The 22,855-nt window shown below is 39.0% G+C and overlaps 5 protein-coding genes across 5 annotated transcripts; 4 read left to right on the forward strand and 1 right to left on the reverse strand.

Moving 5' to 3' along the window:
* Nucleotides 1–1,277: 1,277 nt before the first annotated feature.
* plaub (plasminogen activator, urokinase b) lies at nucleotides 1,278–4,657 on the forward strand. The gene is given in 9 exon segments (XM_053341903.1): nucleotides 1,278–1,344; nucleotides 2,080–2,184; nucleotides 2,265–2,418; nucleotides 2,725–2,826; nucleotides 2,951–3,220; nucleotides 3,308–3,456; nucleotides 3,539–3,679; nucleotides 4,225–4,373; nucleotides 4,463–4,657. Coding segments are annotated over 9 exon segments (1,332 nt in total).
* A 4,515-nt stretch (nucleotides 4,658–9,172) lies between these two features.
* On the forward strand, nucleotides 9,173–9,842 carry LOC128381712 (DELTA-sagatoxin-Srs1a-like). Its single transcript, XM_053341752.1, has 2 exons — nucleotides 9,173–9,276; nucleotides 9,413–9,842. Exons 1-2 carry the CDS (start codon nucleotides 9,173–9,175, stop codon nucleotides 9,840–9,842), a joined length of 534 nt encoding a protein of 177 aa, XP_053197727.1.
* An 816-nt stretch (nucleotides 9,843–10,658) lies between these two features.
* Nucleotides 10,659–11,653, forward strand: LOC128381670 (DELTA-stichotoxin-Hmg2b-like). The gene is made up of 2 exons (XM_053341714.1): nucleotides 10,659–10,853; nucleotides 11,026–11,653. The coding sequence occupies exons 1-2, from the start codon at nucleotides 10,750–10,752 to the stop codon at nucleotides 11,474–11,476; spliced, it is 555 nt and encodes a 184-aa protein (XP_053197689.1). The 5' UTR covers nucleotides 10,659–10,749; the 3' UTR covers nucleotides 11,477–11,653.
* A 1,751-nt stretch (nucleotides 11,654–13,404) lies between these two features.
* On the reverse strand, nucleotides 13,405–16,633 carry LOC128381215 (endonuclease domain-containing 1 protein-like). Its single transcript, XM_053341165.1, has 2 exons — nucleotides 16,298–16,633; nucleotides 13,405–14,223 (listed from the first exon to the last, which is right to left on the reverse strand). The coding sequence occupies exons 1-2, from the start codon at nucleotides 16,571–16,573 to the stop codon at nucleotides 13,603–13,605; spliced, it is 897 nt and encodes a 298-aa protein (XP_053197140.1). The 5' UTR covers nucleotides 16,574–16,633; the 3' UTR covers nucleotides 13,405–13,602.
* A 1,027-nt stretch (nucleotides 16,634–17,660) lies between these two features.
* On the forward strand, nucleotides 17,661–21,585 carry LOC128381214 (UDP-glucuronosyltransferase 1-2-like). The gene is made up of 2 exons (XM_053341163.1): nucleotides 17,661–17,764; nucleotides 19,523–21,585. Exons 1-2 carry the CDS (start codon nucleotides 17,762–17,764, stop codon nucleotides 21,134–21,136), a joined length of 1,617 nt encoding a protein of 538 aa, XP_053197138.1. The 5' UTR covers nucleotides 17,661–17,761; the 3' UTR covers nucleotides 21,137–21,585.
* The last annotated feature ends 1,270 nt before the right edge of the window (nucleotides 21,586–22,855 follow it).

The raw sequence follows: 22,855 nt of genomic DNA on the forward strand, positions 1-22,855 counted from the left end.
CATTGGGTATTACTGCTTTCATTGATTAATGAGACATTGATTCAGGGGAAAGAATGAGACTGAAAATACTTCATCTTCATCACCATCCTCCTCCTCATCGTCAGAACTGATACATCATCACCTGTGCAAGTGTCAGATTACCTGCTGGCCTCAAAATGAGATGCAGAATATGTTAGTGTGTGTATGTGTCGTCCCCCCACCCCACAACCCTTTCCTTTTCTTTTTTTACCTGTTCAGCTTCAGATGAACCCAGCACGAGACCCCAGGTGAGGATGACCCCCAGTGTGCCACTTCAGGTGCAATCAGGATAAATGAGCTCTGCTGTTTCATAGAGCAACAGTGACATCCAGTGAATTCCTCTGAAACTTAAAAAAAAATACATTTAAGGCCAACATCGCCTTAACTCATACATTAACACTTCAGATTGGCCTTTTTGTTTTTTTTATTTTTAATTAGAATAAAAGCCCGTTTATATCCCTTGATGTAAGATATCAAAATAAGTATGGTGTTAGTTTCTGTAATGGTATCATATCAGCAGTTGTTTCAAAAATGTCAGATTCTTTTTTATTTATACTGTATACTGTAATAAATGCATCCATGTATATGCAGTATTATGTAGCTACAGTAATTAAAGCAAATTAGTAACTTAGTAAGCAAGTATTTTAACATTAGCCAGCTACCTAGCAAGCTAATGTCTATGTGAGTATAGTTAATGTCAATAACAGCAGATTAGCATTGATTAAAATACATTTCTAGCCAAAAATGTATTTTTTTTGGCATCCAAACAACCTACAAATTAATTGATTAATAAAGAAAACAGTGGAGACTTTTTACATTTGACAGCTGTAAAAACACCCTAGACACATTTCTTTTAGCCAGACTTACCCTAATGTGATCCACAGTTTACAAAAATGGGGGTGGGCGGGCTCATGGACATTTTTATATTCAAATGTATAATTTGACTTGTGTTTATTTATGCTTTAAAACATGTTGTATTCATCATATTCTATAAAAATGTTCTCCTGGACCATAAAATAGTACCTGTGAATGCCTTTTAATCAAACAGAAGGATGAATCAAACATGTATTAATGACTAATGGGGAATTCATGAATGAGAATTGGTTAATTATGAGTCAGAATATGAATAGTATATGACGGTTAAGCAAAGAAAAAAAAAGATGTGGCAAAATATGGTGATTAAGTTTAAAAATAGATTACAAAGACCTTGTGACACACTAATTAAGGGTTGCAACCAATTCCTTCTCATGCAGTGATCCATGCGTGGTATCAATTACCCAACTGGTGCTGGAGGGGTATCACTGGTGAAACTGTGTGGTGTCACTGGTGAGGCTGTGTGGTGTCACTGGGTGTGGACTGGCCAACAAACTGCAGGCTAATGCCATTCGGACAATCTTAAGCATGTTTTATGATATCATTTCATTTTTAATCCAGACTTCTTTGAATCCAGAATCTGTTAAATTCACTATGTAAACAGCTGCAGGTCCAACATACCAAAGTTACTGAAATGCTTCCTGGGATTTATATATCTGGGTTAACCGTCTAACAACTCTGACTCATTCACTCGCCCTTGCAAACTCTATTTCTTCACACTTATGGGCTCAGCCAATCATGACTCTCTCCCCCCCTCCCTGCACGTTTCTCCAGCAAGACATAACAGAGCAAACCCCGAGGAGGCTCCCACACTGCTGCCTGCAAGCACGCTTCATACTGTTTGGATTTTAATCTGTGCAGCGAGGAAACATGATAAACTTTGGAGTTTTAATTTGCACTCTGGCAGCACTTTCAACAACTGAAGCAGTAAGATGATTTTTATCTTGTACTGAAATATTGCATTTATTTTCATGAGAATTTATCTGACTTTTTTTAATATATATTTTTAGGGATTGTTGAGGCGAAACAGAAGGGAGTATGATTTTGGATCCCATTCCTCTTCCTCTTCCTCCTCCTCGTCTTCATACTCTTTCTCCTTTGAAAGTTCAGGTGAGAAACATTTGTAAAGGCTCTCTGGTGCTGTGTCTTGAGTTCACACTGTATTAAATGTATAATTTCATTTGTTAGGTGAAGTCTGTGAGAATGGAGGCACCTCATTCACATCCTTGTCCACTGGTGAACACTTGTTTTGTATATGTGCTGATGGTTTCGAGGGGACAAACTGTGAAATAGGTATGAACCTAAACTGCTAACAACTTTGCATTTATCTTTTTCATATTTTTAATTTAAAAAAAACTCAACTTTATCTTTAGGGAAGGGCACCAGCTGCTACAAGGGTATTGGACTGTCCTATAGAGGCACAGTGTCCCGCTCAGAGAGTGGACGAAGATGTGTGGACTGGGATTTGGAGACCAGGATGCTTCACATGGTTGGAGATGTCAACTCTGGGAGGCACAACTACTGCAGGTAGGCTGATATTAATCTAAATCTAAACAGTCTGTACAGCAAACATCAACTGAGCTCTGCATGTAAAATGTCATGTAATACAACCAAAAGTATTCAAAGTTTTGCAGAAAAGCTTGTGTCCATTTAGGACTCCTTCACTCTTACTAAGAAGCCAATATGTTTCAGGGTCTTCAAAGCTGTTGTTATTTTTTTTACTTCAAGTCTAATGTGGTGGATACAGAGCAAACCCAAAGAAAGACATGTATTTCATACCTCAAATGCCACATATTGTGTAGTTTGATGGATGCAATGTTGTGCTTACTACAGAAATCTAAACTATAAAGAGCGCCCGTGGTGTTACGTTCGGAGACACCAGCAGCTCGTCTGGGAGTATTGTGACATTCAACGTTGTGTCTCCGAAACTTGTGAGTGTAACCGTTTTTTATTACCTTCTAAGACATTATAAACCAGATGCTTCATTAGTCTAAACAGATCTGATCTTGCAGTTCCTGCCCCACCTTCGCCTGCACCTGTTGATCCCGAAACAGGTGAGTTCACGCTTCACTGAACCTGTCAAGCCTTTCCATGTTTTTCCTCGACTGTTCTGAACTTTGTTTCACCCTCCAGCTGCAGAGTCCAGATGTGGTGAGCGCACCAGAAAACAGATGAAGATTGTGGGTGGAACAGTTGCCACTGTGGAATCCCACCCATGGGTCGCTGCCATATTTTGGCGCAGCAAATCCAAGGAGAAGATTTTCCGTTGCGGGGGCAGTCTGATCTCCGCCTGCTGGGTCCTGACAGCCGCCCACTGTTTTCCCGATGGGTAAGAAGTGAGATCATTTACTGTAAGCACAGCAGGTGCATAGAGATGGCAGCAGCTTAATTGGACTGTTGTACATTTGCCTTTCAGCTCCCACACCAAAAACGGCCGCTACTCGGTAATTCTGGGAAAAAATGCTCTGAATGAGACCGACCTTATGGAGCAGTCATTTGCAGTGGAAGAAATCACCATCCATGAAGGGTTTGACAACAGTGAGGGGAACTTCGACAATGACATTGGTAAGAAAGGATTCTTTTGATGCTACAGTATTAATGATTTAATGTGACCAAAGAAAGTAATTTCTTGATTATTGTCATGCAGCTTTAGTGAAGCTGAAGGCCAAACATGGCAAGTGTGCAAAGGAGAGCAACTCTGTGAAGACTGTCTGCCTCCCGCCTCCTCACCAGAGCCTCCAGCCTGGTATCACCTGTGAGATCGCTGGATATGGGAAAGAGAAACACGGTAAGGAAAGTCGGTGCTCTAGTTCGCTCTTTCTCTCTTAACCGAACCAGTCAAGGCAGATGACCGCTAAAACTCAGTTCTGCTTGAGGTTTCTTCCTGTTAAAGAGGGATTTTCCTCACTACTGTTGCCAAGTGCTTTATAAAATACAGTTGAATTGAATTGAAAAGATGTTAGGAAGGGAGAATACAAAAAGTGCAAATTTCCTAAAGTCTACATCATGGGCAGCTCCTGTTTTGGTGAAAAATGTAGAAGGCTCATCTTCATCTGAATCAAACAACAATGCTTGAATCAACACGGTCTTGCACTTTTTTAAATCACATAACTATAGCCCCACACTTTTTTCACTAAAGAAGGCAAGATACGTGGCTGAAAGTGATTAATTTGTGACATTTCCTGTTCCCAAATTATCAAGGACTAACATACATGCTGAAACATGATTTCATGTTAGGGCAATAAAATCTGAGAAGAAACAGTAATTACAGACTTACTTGTGGTACTTTCTGGTATTCCATTGTCTGGTTTTAAAGCCTATTTTTCTTTTCAGGTTTGTGGTATCGATCCCAGTACCTCCGAGAGGCTCAGGTGAACCCCATTGCCGACTATGTGTGCCAACAAAAGGACTATTATGGAAACATGATAACTGATAACATGTTTTGTGCTGCTCGTCCCGACTGGAGCCAGGACGCCTGCGAGGTATTTTTACATGTCTTGACTCGATCAGCCTTTCCATCTGCAGACCTGTTTGTCGATTTCCGTTAACACGGCACTTCTCATTCCCGCAGGGAGACTCAGGAGGGCCTCTGGTGTGCGAGACTAACAACAGGCTCTTCCTCTTTGGAGTGATAAGCTGGGGCGACGGCTGCGCAAAGGAGTTTCGACCTGGCGTTTACACCAGAGTGACCAATTACAACCAATGGATAGAAGAGAAGACCGGACTGTCATCCATTGCTGCTGGGAACATGTTCCCTCAGAAGTGACCAGCAAGCAGATCCAAGAGGATGTGAAAGTGCTGCTGTTCTGTCATTTCCTCTGTGATCTTATACGATCCAAAGCCTGTGGACCTCCATTGTTGTCCAAAAACAATTTATAAACACAGCAATGAGCCACAACGCCGCACTGGGTGACATGGTCCTTCATTATGAAGAGTTTGGTCATGTTAGTTTGTTTAGAAATGGCTCCAAAGACCAATAACAGTGATCATATTTTCAGTTGTCTTTGACCCCACTCCTAGAGAGCTACTGCCCTGTATGATTTCCCAACTCTAACACACCTCATTCTAACAATTCATTTATTATCAAGCAGCTGAAGCTTGTCAACGGGCTTGATAACAAGTTAAATATTACAATCAGATGCCTTAGAGTCGGAAGATACTTAAAACATGCAGGGCAGTAGCTCTCCAGGAGCAGGGTTGGTGACCACTGCTACATTGTAAATTGCAAAACAACTTCAGTACAAAATCAAGAGGTTGTGATATGTAGCACAACAACCTGGTAAAGCTGTAAATAAAAACATATGCTTGCACATGCTCAGTGGCGTATTACACAGAACTACTCTTTGGAGACTGAATACATAATCGCTGTTATTGGACTTTGGAGCTAAACAAACTAACGTGACCAAACTCTACAGCGCAGAGAAGTAAGATATATAGGGCTATACAGTATATATACAGAATATAAGGCTTTAGATACACACACAATGCTTGTCAGTGGCTCAGATCATTGTTGGTTTGAATCCAAACATGAGATTTGTTGCCAACGAGAAAAACAGAGAAAATCCCTCAGTTAAAACACGCACATGTCACATTACAACTTTTCAAGACGAATTACACAGCAACTGTGTATGGATTTTTTGATATACGGTACATATATTTCCAAACCATTCCACTGGTTTACATTTACTTTATTATGTTAAAAAAATCAATTAGCAATTTTAATTTCATTTAAGTCTCAACTCTGCATTAATCTATGTCAGTGTTACATGATCATAGGTATCATCATTATCGCTAGCTTGTCTGGAATGAATGATTTTTTTTGTTTTTTTGGAAGCAAATGTTCAAGCTTTTTAATTTTTAAAAAATGAAATTATAACATTTAATGCAGAACTGTCTCTGCTGTGCATGGGTATTTCAATTCATACATTTGTTCTGTGGTATTCGTTGCACTGAATGTCTAGCTGCTTGTTTCTGTCTTAGAGAGGGATGCCATATTGTTTTCAGATATAGGATCTAATCATATATTTTTGTAGATTATTTTTGTAGTTTTTTATTGTGTAGGATATAGAGTTGATAAGTTTGAGTTTCATGTTGTAAATACTGTAAATAATGTTTATGTAATTGACTGGATCAACCTGGGTCCAAACAGGTGGATTCACATGATAAAGACGTGAAGTACAAATATTTCAATTGTACTCAATAAATTACCTTTTTTTGGAACTTCATTGTGTGGGTGTTGTCAAGATTTTTCACAAACTTCTTTTTTATGAATTGATCAGAAAATACTTTTGTGATTTAGTTTTACACTTCCATAAAGTAAGAATTAATGCCACTATGGCTACATATAGTCATAAATAATGTGATATATTTTAATCTTGCTTTTAAAATGTACTTCCATGTTGAACAGTAATTAAGACAAAAAACACAAACACAAAGTCTAAAATTAAAATCAGATAACTATGAATGATCAAGTTTCTGTATTTTTGTATTTCTGTATTTTCTGTACTCAATTTATCTGCAAAACTTAAACAATTTTGCAGATAAATTGAGTTCATTCTTCCATCTACTAATTTGGGTCTTATCTTTTAAATATTTACATTAATGAATACTAATAAACAGTATGTTTTATTGAAGCTGTACTTGATTTGGCCACAAGATGGCACCAAAATATTACAAATAAACAGCAGTGACACTACAGGTAAGGCAGATGAGAAATTATTTAATTATCCCCAAGAATGCCTCATTTGTGTTGACTGAAATTAACACTGAAACATGCAATGTTAATAGTATGAAGGCAATCAGATCTTATAACATTTAACTGACTTTATGAAAGTGTTGGACCCTTGTCTGCAAATGTTGAACTTTGACATTCGTCTTGGTTTTTACATTAATTATAAGCAGTGCAAAAAAGTTGAAAATACAAATACATACAGTTAAATAAAGTGTTTATATAAAGAGTAGTTCTGTATCTGTCTTCCCACCGGTTCTTCCAGTTCCAAGTCCACCAGCACTAATGTATTGCTGTTCATTGCTTCCTTATTGATTTCCCTGTTTAATGAAATGATCCTATATGGATTTTTGAGTCTTCTCCAGGTGAGGGCGTCTAGTATCAGAACTACTTCTCACAAACAAGGGTTTTCATCAATGTTTTGATATCAGAGAGGACGTTGGCAGGCATGAAGATTCGGCTCTTTCCATTCTATCAACATGTGACTGATCTTGAACTAGACTGAATCTAGAGTCCCCTCTACTGGTCTTTGACTGCAATTATGATAGTGATTTTCCAAAAAAACTGAGCAAGAAATACTGCACATCATGCATCATGCAAGAGCTGACCCAGGATGAAACTGTGAAATTGAGTCGCCTCCCTTGATCGAGACAGAAAGGAAAAATACTCTAATAAAGTGTGGGACTTCTGTTGCAGTAAAATGCAGGTCCAGCTGTAGTGTAATGGCTTGAGATATAACATAAAGTAATAAATAAAAGATAATATTGTCCAGGAGATAAAAAGTTATACAAGTCTCTTAAAAGCCAGTTTAACCAGGTGCGGTTTTTGTTGCACAAGTAGCTGATTGTAAACAGTCATTCATTCATTCCACAGTTTCAGTGCCATGACGGCCAATACTCACCTGTCACACCCTAACCCTAACCCAAGTCTTGACTTGAGAACTGTGAGAAGAGGGTTTTTCTGCTGACCTAATTGTACAGCCTTGTATATATAGGTCAGAAAATCAGCTTGAAGCTAATCCATTTAACTATATTTGAACTGTCCTCTGGAAACAATGGGAGGCCAATTAACAGATGCTGAAATCAGGGTTGATGTGTTCTCTTTGTGGCATTTTGGACTTATCACAGACAATTCAGCATGAATTATAGAGAGTTACAGTAATTTACACAAGATGGAATAAAGACACAAATAATTTTCTTGATCTGTCAGGGTTGGGAACCACTACATTTCAATACAGTTACTATACATTGCATTTTCCCTCTGCAGTGTAGTGGAGTAGAAGTATAACATGTTTCTGCTGTTCCCTTTGATGGACATTTAAGTTAATTGTGCCATTTCATATTACATTTCCCTTACTTCACACTTATTTACTGTTTGTTTTCTGCTAGGAAATCACATGGTATTCTGGATGGGTTGACCTAGCTTATGTGGCCTCCAGCTTCTGGCATCCAAAGAAATTTGGATGAATTTGAATTATCCATTTAATTATTGGACACCTGAATGAACAGGATGATTGCTGCTGGATTCAGCCTAGGTAGAGAAACCCCACCTAAAAAAAATACATGTTTGCATTAATAAGAAAAAGGACAGGGCGGGTGGTGGTAGGGTTATAGTTAAGACACCCAGACCATAAAAAGAAAGCCTGTTGCATCACATTGTGCTCATTTGTCACTGTGCTAAAACAACACCTATAGTTGCTCTGGAGTAGTGAAAAGAATGTATGTATGAAGGGATGAATTGGAATGTATTACCAACTGCCACAAAGATTTTCTTTAGATGAAGTGTTGACGGTTTGAGCTTCATCTAAAATGAGTCATGTTTAGAAGATATATGGACTGTTTGATGGGTGTGGTTGCTTTTCTTGACTTTTCCAATCTTACCAGACATTCAGTTGTCTCATCCAATAAGCCACTGTGGGTGATCAGAGTACTTTTCCATCATCTGTCAAAGTGACCATCAAGTTATTACATTTGTACATCACATTTAACAATATTTATGCATTTCAGCCAATTTCACTGTAACAGTCAAATTAACAATGAAAACTATGACATTATGTCTTCCTGCAGGCGATTTCTTAAAACAGAGCGCTGACACACCCACTGTGTCTCCTGAGTGAGGTGTGACTGTGTTTCTCTGGGAGGGCGTGACTTCACATTTGTCTCCAAACCAAACTCCGAACTGTTTTCAGAGACTCTCTGCCTTCCTGTGTGTGTGTCACATAAAGCAAAGTAAGTGCCTTTACTTTGAATCTAGCTAAAATCACTTGGAACACATGTCTAATCATTTTATATAGGATAATTGTGTGTGATAATGATGTAATGTTTGGTGTCCTGGATGCATTGTACTTCATCCTTGTGATATAGTGTGTCTCAAGGTTATTTGCATGCCTTTAACATCATATCTACCTTTTGGCAAGATGGGTAATGATTCTACCTGATGCTATTCAATGCAGAACTTTTATGGCAGTTTCTACTTTAATGATGACAGACTTTGATCAATTTCTGTTGTTCACAGCTCTTTTCTTTCCCTCTGTCACTTCCAGCTGTCATCACCATGCCTGAGACTGCAGAGTCCCATTCTGCCACCCTCACTACCAACCGCAACTGCACCGTAGAGATCACTAATGTCAGCTCTAACTACTGTCTCGTCAACCCAAAGTAAGAGTTAGTCAATGTCAGCTTTGCTTGAATGATCTATTGATGTTCTAGTTTGTGTCTGAACCAATGAAAATAGTCATCAAAATGTCTTAAAAGTGCTTGACTTCATTAATGCATACGCTTCTCTTCCATCCAGGGTCTACATGGAAAGTGGCTTCTGCTACAACCCTCCACAGCCCACTGTGCGCACCACCAAGACTGAGGTGTGCTCCTTCACTAAGGACGACAACACAGCATCAGGTGCTGTGGGTGTCATGACCTACGAGCTGTTTGATATGCGCAGTCGCCACTGCAACGAGCTGATAGCTGTCATGTTCTCTGTGCCGTTCGACTATAACTTCTACAAGAACTGGCTAGGGGTGGGCATCTTTGAGCACACACGAGCCTGCGACAAGAAGCTGTATAACCTGATGTACAATGACAAGGATTTCACCAACTTTGCACGTCATGAGGCCAATGGTGCAGGTGTGGTGTACCAGGGGAGGGTGGTGGACGTGAGGGCCTGCATGTCTGATCAGGGCAGGGCTATGATTAAACTGGAGGTGTATGACAGGATGGGGAGATGAGTGTGTGACCTGAGTGACAATAAAAATTGTGTGCATTGTTGTTGTAAGAACACAGTTGATGCAAACCTACAAATGTCCTTCATGTCATGTATGGATGCTTTAAACAAATAAAAAACAATATAATTGATTTCTTGTCTTTGACTCTTTAATTTGAGCAGAAACTATCACATTTACACAATTATCATGGCAATGTGAACAAAAAGAAAAAATCTTTTCAGTGAACATAACATGAATAATACTTTACTTTGGTTAAAATGAATACATTATATATATATATATATATATATATATATATATCAAACATTATTTTAGTTAGACTGCACAGCATGCTATGCAGAGGTACTGCATACTCCTCTCCACATCTAGATGGCTAAAGCAATGTCACACAGAGGCAAAAGGTGTGGTGCATAAGGAGACAATGAGGTATGAGATCATGTCACCTAAAGCTGAACAAACCAGCTTCAAGCTTGATAAAATAACTTGAAAACAGAAAAACTGTTATTTTTCTTGACTACACCCTTTCTTCACGCCTCTGTAAAGAGAACATACCTAAGATGAGGACAGGACAAAAAGTTTGAGATATGACCAACAGGGCGTGTGTTGTGGGTGGAGACACATTTGGGTGGAATTTAGGTGTCACACATTCCCTGACAAGAGTGTCTCAAATCAGGCATTGTACGAGCGAGCAACACATCTGCGATCCGGACAGGTAAGTTGTTCCTGTGCTCTCTTTGGATTTTACTGTGTGATTCAACTTCAACATAAAACTGTGCATCTTTGATTATTATACACACTATCTGTCTATCTGTTAACAGCATACTGAACTGCTCCACTATATTGTGATACAGATCTGCAGTTTACACTTCTTTACACTTCTTGTGCTGTCACAGCCTTTACGAGCAACAACATGAGTGAATCAGCAGAGGCTTTGGCAGCTAACCTCACAAGCCGAAGAAATGTCACCATCGAGATCACCAACCTCACCAATAACTACTGCCTGATTGACCCCAAGTAAGTGCAACGCTAAAATGACAAGTGATAGTGTATGGCTGAATGAGTGCATGTTTTAATTCCTTGGCATGGACAGATTGGTTTTTAAAAAGGTGCAGCTTAACAAAATATTTTTTTTTTGCTTTTACTTTCATTCCTATCTGTTTCTGCTGTGTTTTTTTTCAAATAAAAGGGTTTTCTTGGAGAGTGGATGCTGCCATAGTCCACCCCAGCCCACCGTGCGCCCACTCAAAACCGAGGTGTGCAACTTCACCAAGACCAGCGCCAAAGCATGCGGCGCAGTTGGCGTTATGACCTACGACCTCTTTGAGAGGAAAAGCAACTCTGCTAAAGAGACAGTAGCAATAATGTTCTCTGTGCCCTACGACTATAACATGTACAAGAACTGGTTTGCCGTGGGGATCTATGACCAGGGCAAAGAGTGCAATGAGAGTCTGTACAAAGAGATGTATTACAACAAAGAGCAGAAGGGTTTCATTCGAGAGGAGGCCCATGGCAGCGGGATCACGTATGAGGGCAAGCAGCTTGACATCAAGGCCACCATGTCCCCGATGGGCAAGGCCATTATGAAGGTGGAGCTGTGGGACAAGCTTTTCGCTCCCATAACACAATGCCCTTACTGAGCTGTTAATAGCAGATTCATCTTTGTCAACATAATCCTGTTTAACACACCGGTGTGTAGTGTTGATATGTTTCTCTCTCTGTACAATTGTGCCTTTGTGCCATCTGTTCATTGAATAAATCCTTAACAAGTCTGATAAGTGTGTCTTAGTGATCATTACAAAAAATAAATGTCTTGGCAAAGCTTCAGAACAGTTGAGATCTAAATGAATTGCCTGCAGCAGTATATTAATTTCTATTCTTGATTTGAACCACAAATATATTTTCTACTCACTTTCTACTTGTTTACACTCCACAACCAGTGCCTTATTCAAATTATTGCAATAGCAAATAAAATAAAGTGAGGTTTCTGTTTTTTATATGAATCTAAATATAGCTTATTGACAAGTGAATCATAAGATAAAAGAAATTCGTATATAAAAGATATTACTAGACAGTGAGGTCTGCCGTTTCTCTGAAGAAGCAACAAGGACACCACCTAGTGGTCAAAAGTATTTGGTGCATGTATGGCTGAAAATCTGCAGCTGATCGATTTTCTAAGACTAACCAGATTCACTCTACTCGAACATCTGTTTCTTCTCTATCTATGTTGATGTTGAGATTCATAGATCATTTTTTCTGTGTGTGACTAAGCTGAGACACTTTTCTCTGCAAGTCTGTGTTGCTTCTCCACAGTGCTGTCTGTCTGATGTAGGTCAACTGTAGGTTTCTCCTCTTTAGAAAAAACCCCTGCATCAGTCATTTCTTTAAACATTTAAAGGAATAGTTTAACATTTTGGAAAGCAAACAAATGCATTTGTTGCCAAAACTTAGATAAGATGATCAACAGTACCCTTATACCTGTACATTAAATATGACGCTACAGTTAACATCGTAGCACCACAACTCCTCATTTTTACACTTATTTGCGGTTTTTGTAAAGATTTGACAAACAACATACTACATTTTAGTAAGTGAGCTTTTGCACAGGCTAGCTGTTTCCACCTGTTTTTTTTAATGCTAAGCTAACCATCTACTTGCCCCACCATCTTATTTACAAACAAATATGTAATATAACTCCCCAAAATGTCAAACTATTCCTTTTTTTGACTGTTGCTGTCAGGTGCAAAGTAAAGTAGGAAGAAAGGGTTTGTGTGGAAAGCTGTGGCAGCGCATGACTTTGCCAAAGGAAAAAATAATGTCATGCGTTGATCAATGAAGTCAGTTATGTTAAATTCACAACAACAATAAATGTATATCCTGAATCTTTTGCTTTCTTTTACCACTGGAGTACCGCCTTTTTTCAAACTTCGTTTTGAGGAAACACATTGCTGAACTTTTTTTGAAGACAGAACTTCCAACAGGAAGTAAGCACCGTAGAAGTGCACCTGTTTCCTCTGATGAGGTATTTGTCTGTTCTTTTAATCGCAACCACAATCTTTCTCAGTCTTAAATGGGACATATCGTGCACATATCCAGGCCTATATTTTCATTCTGGGGCTCTTCTAGAATATCTTTACTTTACAATTAAAAAAAACCCTCCTCATTTATCTTATTCTGGCTTTTTCTGCACATTCTCAGTTCAGCCTCTGTCTTAAACAAGCCATTTTAGCTGCTGCGGATTTATTACCCCCCCTCCAAATGTTTCTTTACTCAAAATGTCAACTTATTGTATACATCTGTACATGTTAGAGCCGAAATCTGATCTAAAATATGAGAGTGGACAATGTGCCAAACCCATGGAACAACCTAAGTCACAAAAAAAGTATGTAGAGGTAACTCTGTAAATGGCAAACTTTGCTTTACTTTAGAGCAGGATGAAGTCCTGACTGTTGATATCTAAAGATGTTCACCTCAAGTTTTGGGACTTGACCATGGACATAATAACAGTACATAAATGAAAGACAATCACAAAAAAGTATGTTAGTATTACCATAACCACAATGTTTTTTTCAATATTAAACATGTAGCTTTGTGCCTGTGTTTTGTAAAGCACAGACGAGCAATGTCGTTGATTGGAAGGCAATTAGAAATTACGTATATTTTAGTGTTAGGTTTAATTTTGATACTTTGTATTTTTATTTCGACTGAATCAAATGAAATTAGCATTAACACCATTTAACAACTGTGACAAAACACCTGTGCAGAATCAGTCCAATCCAGAGCACTGCTCATAAAAAACACTGACAACAGTGTTGAACCTGTCCTTCAGATACATCTCAAGTGTTGCCAGTGGCATTTGCCTCACATCATATCCCCTAAACTGTTTCTTTGCGGTCTGGTTAACAGGCACAATCTCCTCAGTGCTGTTGCGGTCGTTGCGGCCAATTGCTGCATATGTGGGAAAGGCATCCTTCAGTTGTTCTGGAAGACTGTTGTTGTACTTTGGGCAGCAGTAAGCTGACCAAAGGTACTCAGGCACAGCCACACGATGATTTTTGAGCCAGTGATCGTCTTCCTGGTAAGGGATGATGCCGGTCACTATGTAAGCCTCTCCAAGACAGTAGGCCTCTAAGGTTTTGCTGACAATCTGCTCCAGGATTTCCCAAGGCCCGTCATTAGACCCTACCTTCTGAGGAACCACATTTGTGAGGGTGAAGGTGGAATAGCGGTCCTCACGGGTGTGATGGTGAAGACTGGGATTCAAGTGGCCGCGAGAGAAGGTAGAGTTAATGTAGTCTGGCTCCACTCCCTGGCTTTCTACCACGTTCTGGTCCAGAGGGCCCGGAGGGAAGGGGATCATGTTGCCATCAGCTCCTGGGTAAGTTAACTGTTCATTGGAGAGTAGAAGAAAACATTAATCCAGGTTTAAAGTTAATTACATGTTTTACAGACTTAGTGCTTCATTATTTCATCATAACAAGAATAACTTAATAATAGCTTAAGAGTGTCACATGCTAACGTCACATGCTAGTGCTAACAAACTGATGTGTAAAATGTTAAGAAAGTTCACCATCTTAGTTGTTAGCATGCTAACATTTGCTAATTTGCACTTAATATGAAGTACAACATTACATGAAAAGTCAGTCACCCAAGTCATTTGTACACCACTTGGAAAACATAAATGTCTGTACAAAGCGGAAGATATTGAGCTATTATATTGGATAAGAGATAACTTTGGCTCGACGAAAAAATTGGCGCTTACCAAAGGGCCATGCACAATTCTAGGTCTATATTTATATTTTACATATCTTATACTATCTTTATGCAGCCCCACAGTCTAACCCTTCTGTCTGAAACAGGTAATTTCAGCTCCTGTCTCTTTAAGGGCCCCCTTCCAATGAACCCCTCTATCCTGATTAGTTAGCTTCAGGAAGCTGTGTCACGGCCAACTTCCGATCAGGAGGCGCCATAAACAAACCATGAAACAAAGGCAGTCGGATGGTTTCACTACTTTTTCTTGATCTTGTTCAAATACATCCACAGATGTTTGAGCCAGATTCTGATCTGAAATATGAGAGTGGACAACACAAACAACCTGTGGAAAAACCTTTGCAAGAACCTTAACAACCAACGCTAGGGAATGGATGGCCCTTTGTGGGCATGTGTGAAGTACAAAAAACAAAGCATTCAGAACAAGTTGAAGCCCTGGCTCTTGACTTGCAGGGAGCATTTCTACATGAATATTTAACCTCAGGCTTTTTTAACTTTGACCATGTGGAACATAGATATCCACCATCGTACAACAGTCTTACGGTAGTTTGTGAAACAGTCACAAAATGTAATCTATAGATATGTTTAGCCATCCAACCAACCCCCCCCCCTCCCCACACACACACACACCTCTAAACATGGAAATATGTACCTTATATAGACATCATAGATGGTGCCTATCACTCAAACATGCTGTAGGCATGAAATATACAGGTATCTCCAATTCAAATGCATTAGTTTGAAAGTCATGTTGACTGTTTAAGTCCATGTACATGAATCAATTGATTAAATTTTGTGACTATTTCATGAACTCCTGTGGGACTGGATTGCATCACAAATGTATAAAAAAATAACTGAAAACCAGAAAATCCATAATATGTCCCCTTTAATGAGACTGTATCCATTAATTGTTGAAATGTTTCCGTCCAGGCACAGCTAGCATAGAAATCTCAACCCTCTAGAAAATTTTAACTGTGCACCAATGAAGTGAAATTTGTTGATTTTTCTCCACATGTATTTATTACATATTAACTGCCAGGGATATAATTCTAGTGGAAACAAAAATAATCTATTTTATTATAATTCATTAATTAATTATTTTGGTAAAAACCATCAACACTGAGTATCAGAAGCAGAAAAGTATTAGAAGCATTCTTCAAAACTGTTTAATGTATGACATGATTAAAACCCCTTATTCCCAGAAAAAAACCCCATCCAGCACAGACTACAACCTTATAGAGGCTGTTGTAGCAGCTTATTAATGCTCATGGGTTTAACAATCATATATGGGTGTAATTTGTCATTGTCCTCATGCATTTCGGTGACAGGCTGCTGGCTAAATATAAAAGCATTGTTTGCACTATATACTGCTGACACACCATATATACACAAGACACTTTTCCTGTACTGGGGCCCATTTCCTCATTTTCTTGTTATTTACTGAAAGCACCACTGATGTGCTTACCACAGTGTGAAATGTTACAAAACTAAAGCTTTTCTCAGCGTCTGCAAAAACAGTCCAATTATATATATTTTTGGAGGGTAATTTATATAAAAATAATTTAACAATTCAGTGAAGTTAGACCTCCCACTTTTAAACTAACTAAAGTGAGGCTGACTTTAAATAAAGTCATGTTTCATAATTCATTCACAATCATTCAGACTACATAATATTTTTAAAATATCCTCACCTGTGGCTCAAACTTCCATGATGCTGTAGGCCTCTTTCCTCCTGGTACAGCATACACGTAGGCTGAGAACCACGGAGAGCGGCGTGGTCGACTGTACAACGTGGCAAAGCGATATTGGTTGCAATAACGCTGGCAGATTGGGGTCCCTGCTAAGCCTTTAGGAGGCCAATTCCTGTAGAAGAACTGCAGACATGAAGTGAAATCCACAACATCAGCTGTACACAGACACCATCCTGCAGTAAATGCCAAAAAAGCCACAGCATAGAAATGTGACATTTTGATAAGTGACTGTAAGAGGTGAAATCCAGCAGTCGAGTGTTATTCCTTCAGACTCAAACTGAGTGAACTCCAGTGGTGCATGAATCAATTGATATTGGTTCCTTTTTTTATAAAAGCAGAAGCAGTGTCAATTTACAGGAAACAAATGCACTAAATGTGCTTGCTATTATCGTCACTCTTCAGTAACTTTCAATTCAAACCTGACTATGTAACTTTCCAAAGACTAATTTAACAACTCTTACACAGAGCTGCAACCATTAGTCATTTATGTAAAATTGCATTGCAACTATTTTGATAATTAATGCTTCACATCAAAAGGACATAAAAAGAACATAAAAACATTAATGTAATATAAGATGTAAAATAAAACCCTCTTGATAACATAAATAGAAATACAATGAGAATACAAGACATAGAATATGTGCTTCAGTGAGGTAATTTGAGACTTAAGTGGCCTAGAACTCAGAAAGTGTTTCTCCTTGTGTACACAATCCATAAATCGTATCTGAAGCCATAAGCAAACAGAACTTATCATTCCCAACAAACACAGACTCACCATTGGTCTTGATTAACTGAAATAAGCCTCTTTCAGCTTACCCCAGAATGTATTTCCAACCTCACTGTGGGTCTTATCTGTATTGAGTGCGACCTGGAGCGGCCCTGGAAAAACATCCACATGCTGCTGTGGGTGTTAAAAACACAAACTACTTTTTACCCAAATGTAACAACCACTGTAACATAAGATGAAGGGAAAGAACTAATTTGATAATAATAATAATGCTAATTTCATAAAAACAATTATAAAACCCACACATAAAATAGAGTGCATCCGCATTTCCTCTGTCTTCATGATGATACAGAAAACTTTTGGGAAGATATAGTGTTACTGCAGTGTGTGTGTGTGTGCATGTCCCTCTGCATTCCTGTGTGTATGCAGTAAAGAGAGAGGGGCTGGGCTCTGAAGGAAAATTGTTTTCCCTCTCCTCCCCCTCAAACCACTCGTACTCATACGTTTATCTGAAGTCCGTTTGCTATCCCATGTTCCACTCTCCCTCCCCCACTACCCTTTCTTTCTTATGTAACACATTAATCGGGTGGGGAGTATGAGTCCTCTTGCCTGCAAAAGCTGTACTTCACTTCTCCAGAGAGAGCTCAAAGTGCATTTCTCTGCTGTTTCTGGAATTTATGGTGAGTTAAAACACTTTTCCTTCTTCTACAATACATAAACCAACTCTGTTAGATTCTATTACTGAAATGATGAGACAAACTTGTGCAGGACTCTAAATAACTTATTGTAATTCTTGCAAGTAGCTCATTTACAGGCATGACAACATGGTGTTTTTGACAATAAACATGCAGGGAGGAAAGTAAGCGCTTGAGGGCATGTTCTTCTGCTGTGTGTTGACTCTGCTCAATGCAGCAGATGAGATTAGAGACCATAGTTACACCAGGCTTTAGTAAGTACACGCATTCATGTGGACTTTCATTTGTTAAAGCAACATTTCAGGGTTTGTTTTGAGAGGAGGCACTCTGGGTATGCATCTGTAAATCCTAACCACAGGTCTGAAATTTGCAGATGAAAGGTTTTAGGAGAATTTCTGCAGAATGTGACAAACTTTTTTTAAATTGAAGTCCTTGTTTGTTGTGTTTCTTTATTACATCAAATTATTAAATTTGATTTTGAGACCTATTGTGGTGGTCATGCTGGAAAAATCCACACAGGCCTGGAGCCAAGATTCTAGAAATTCAGGGGTCATGGCTCAAAGTCCCCCATCAAAACATCACCCCATGGCCAGGCATAAAAAGCTCTGTAAAATGTAAAAAAATATTTTATACAGTTTTTCAATTCATTTAATTGCTCAAATATATTTAGTGTGAATATTTTCTCCTCACAAAAATCCTTCTCTTTAGCCTATCTCCTATCTCCTATCTCTCATTAGCCTGAAGCTTATGGGTGTGTTTGTGTTGTGCACTTAAATAACTCTTGGCTCTGATTGCTGGGCAATTGTTTTCTCACATGATAGTTTATTTCCCAAGATAAGTGTTTCTAAGCACTGTTTTTCTTATTCAAATTAGGTTCACTCATTAAAGTGCTATTGTTGAGATTGGGAAGCTGTCTCCATCCCTTTAGTTTGAAGTACTTTTATGCAGTTGAATGTGCTGTGAATCAAAATGAGCCTCCCGTGTGCCAGAGAAAATTTTTCATTATAGGTGAACTCAACCAAAGTGTGTTTCCAGGTATTGGGGAGCATTACTGCATATGTGTAAAAGAAATGTTGCAGCAGCAGCAGCAGCTCCAGGCAACATTAGCCACTACAAACATAACGCACTCAAATTCATATGGACAAATAATCAAGTAAAGTTGAATTGTGGATAATGCAGGTTTTTGACAAAAAAAGAGTGCATTGAATAAAATTTAAAAAACACAATATCTCTGGTTCTGTTTCATTCATTTTGATAATTAAAAAAAAACATTGTGAGTCTGACAATACTAAATTAGTGAAGTACGCTTTTAAACTGAACCTTTCTGAACTTCCCTATGTTGTTCCTTTCTTGGAATTCTGTGTACACATGATTTACTGCACATTTGTCTGTCCTATGTTTGCTATCCACTTTGCTGCTGTAACACTGTATCTATCTTATCTTATCTTTCATATCTCCCATATGTGAGTGCTTAAGTCCCTAATTAATTCCCCAACAAATATTGGACCTCAGTGCCCTCATACCTACAGCTTTAGGTCCAACTCAGTATTTGTTGTGGCAGGTTGTGATTCCTATCAGGTTGAATAACTTTGCCAGTAGGAGGGAACTTAATAGAAATAATTAACATCAACCATGAAGTAAGGGCTCATAATAATTAGGGTAGAGACTAAATTTCACTGTGTCAAATAAAGTACCTTTACCTTTATTTTACCCTAAACTAACTATGTATTGTTCTTTCCTTAGAGTTTACCCATGGGGAACATCCCAGGAGTTTCTCTACTGCTTCTGGTGGTGAGTGTGTTCCTCTTGGCAAGTCCTGGCGTCCAGGGTGGAAAGATCCTGGTGTTTCCTGTGGATGGCAGCCACTGGGTCAATATGAACTTGCTGATCAAGAGCCTCCACGCCAGAGGTCATGAGATCACTGTGGTCCGCTCAGCGACTAGCTGGTATGTCAAAGAAAACGCGCCACATTATCACTCCATCACTGTCACCCTACCAGAGGCCATCAGCATAGAGGACCAGGACTTCTTTGTCAAATTCCTGGAGAAGATGCTGGCGATCCAAAAAGAGGGGGCATCTTTTATTGGCTTTCTGCAATTCTACTGGGAAATGCTTTCTGCACTGTCAAAAATGCACCAACAATCCAGCATGTTGGCGGTAGAAATGTTTGAGAACAAGACTTTAATGCGGAGTCTTCGTGATTCTCAGTTTGACGTGGTTCTTTTGGACCCTGGATTGCCTGTGGGGGTTTTGGTGGCCCATGAACTTCAGCTGCCAACTGTTTATAACGTGAGATGGATCACCAGTGGAGAAGGCCATTTTGTGGCAGCTCCATCTCCAATATCCTATGTTCCAACTTCTGGAAATGCTGCGACTGATAAAATGACCTTTAGGCAAAGGGTTAACAACATAATCCACTATCTTTTGAACGTGTGCTTTGATAGATGTGTTGTTTGCCCTATCTATGATAAATTGGTAGACAAGTACTTTGGTCCAGATGTGGACTTTTATCACCTCTTACAAGGAGCAGACATATGGCTGATGAGGGTGGACTTTGTCTTTGAATTTCCCAGGCCCACCATGCCGAACATTGTCTACATTGGTGGATTTCAGTGTAAGCCCTCTGAACCTTTATCATCAGAGCTGGAGGAGTTTGTCCAAAGTTCAGGAGAGCATGGATTCATCCTAATGTCTTTAGGTACCCTGGTGAAAGGCCTACCTGTAGACATTACTTCAGAAATCGCTGCTGCGTTTGCCCAAATTCCACAAAAGGTCATATGGAGATATGTAGGCGAGCGCCCCGACAATGTGGGGAACAACACCCTACTTGTGAAGTGGATGCCCCAGAATGATCTTTTGGGTCACCCAAAGATCAAAGCTTTTGTGGCTCATGGTGGCACTAATGGGATCTATGAGTCAATTTACCATGGAGTGCCAATAATTGGCATTCCCCTTCTGTTTGACCAGTTTGAGAATATTTTGAGATTGGAAGCACGGGGAGCTGCTAATATGGTGGATGCAACAAAACTCACCCGCCAGAACTTTCTGGAAGCAATACAAGAAGTTCTTCACAATCCATCATACAGAGCTAACATGAAGCGCCTCTCTGCTCTTCATCGGGATAAGCCAATGCATCCTTTGGACACTGCCCTCTACTGGATTGAGTTTGTTATGAGGCACAAAGGGGCTTCACATTTATGCACTGAGTCTTATAAGATGTCATGGTATACCTATCATTCTGTGGATGTTATATGTTTTTTGTTAGCAGTCATATTGATGCTGACAGCCATCGTAGTGGGATCGATACGGTTTGTGTGCTGTCGCCTGTGCAGGAGGAGTAAAACAAAGCAGGAGTAGTTACTGGCTTGTCATACGAGATGAGTCTTTAATAAAATGTCATCATCTCAAAAGATAAGGCAGGTTATATTCTTATGTGTATTTTTTCTGATTGTCAACAAATACCATGAAAAGATCTACAAATCTTCGGCCTTACTTACAAGTATTGTGTGTGTATCCCAAACCTGGTATATCTTATTCTCTTGTGCCATAAACATCAATTGTTGTCCAAAAACTATAAAAAACAAATTAATGAACCACACCGCTGCAGTGGGTGATATGCTCCTTCATTACCATGAACACACACTTGACTCAATCCACCAAATGTGTCCACAACAAATGCAATATTTCCTCCTGTTTGAGTAAAATTAGCTGTGCCCAGATGTTTTAAAAGAAAGAGCCTTTAAAAACATGAAACTATATATTTGTGACCTTTTTAAACATTTACATTTACAGTAGGAAACATTGGGCCTGGGTAGAGTCATCATAAAGTACTGACAGATGCACTGGTACATTGTTGGTTTTTATATTTTCATGGCACTGGAATACACCTTCTGTTGCTATTGGATCATCTTCAGTGATCAGCCTCGGGTCAGAGGGTGTTTTGGGTCTTTAATCATCAGACAGCCTCAAGAATGTTCTTGATGGCTCCTCCCCACTACAGTCCTTTTACACCACAGAGTTTGAGATTTTGCTGTAATGGCCAGCAAAGCCCTGGCACACAACTTCAACTGGCTCACACTGGGCTCCAGCACTCTGTGACAAGATCTGTATATTTATCCCCTTTGCACTTGTTGGCCTCTTCAGTCTGGTCTTACCAGGGGAAAGTAAAATCCAGCAGGACCATTTGCTTTGTAGACGCTGATGTTAACATGATGTCTGGGCATGTCTGCAGTGTTTTCAGGGAACTCTAACTGGTAGCTAGACTGGCAGCTCTACAGTAAGTTGACTTGGAGCTGCCAGACACGTGTGGGGGCAAGAAGTAATTATCTGATGTGCCTTATTTAATTAAGAGTTCTATTTTTTAATATAAGAATCAACATGTCAACCATTCAATGAATATAGTTTTTCAAATGTATAATTAATGTAAATAAATCAGTAAGAAATTCACAAATATCTTTATTTCCCATGACAGAGAAATTAAATGTAATACTCTGACTTGATTTAATAATGTTATAACTCAGATTAATTGGTGACACTCACACACACACACATATATATATATGTATGTATGTATGTATGTATGTATGTATGTATGTATGTATGTATGTATGTATGTATGTATGTATGTATATATTTCCACTGGTGGAAAGTAACTAAGCACATTCACTCAGGTGCAAGTACAGAACGCAGTATGTGGTCGGGGTCATCTAGTGATTTTTCCCTTAAAAATTTAAATAAATGTTAAAATGTTTTCCAAAAATAAAAGATCAGAGTCCAAAAACTGAAAACGGATTTGTGTATCAGAACTTTGTTTTTTTCTTCTTTCCTCTCCCATTAATCATCGTGACCCCTCAGATTTATCTGGTGACCCTTTGGAGGGGCCGACCCCTAGGTTGGGAACCACTGGACTAAACTAGCTAACTGAATAAAGCAGCTACAACAGTAATACTCTATTGATGTCATATATAATAATATATCAGTCAGAGGGACCAAACCACTACTTTTACTGTAATACCATAACTTCATCAAGCTCATAATACTTATGTACTGTAGGACTTTTCATGCAGAACTTTTATT

Source organism: Scomber japonicus, chromosome 20, assembly GCF_027409825.1.
Source record: "Scomber japonicus isolate fScoJap1 chromosome 20, fScoJap1.pri, whole genome shotgun sequence".
In the NCBI taxonomy this organism is placed as follows: Eukaryota; Metazoa; Chordata; class Actinopteri; order Scombriformes; family Scombridae; genus Scomber; species Scomber japonicus.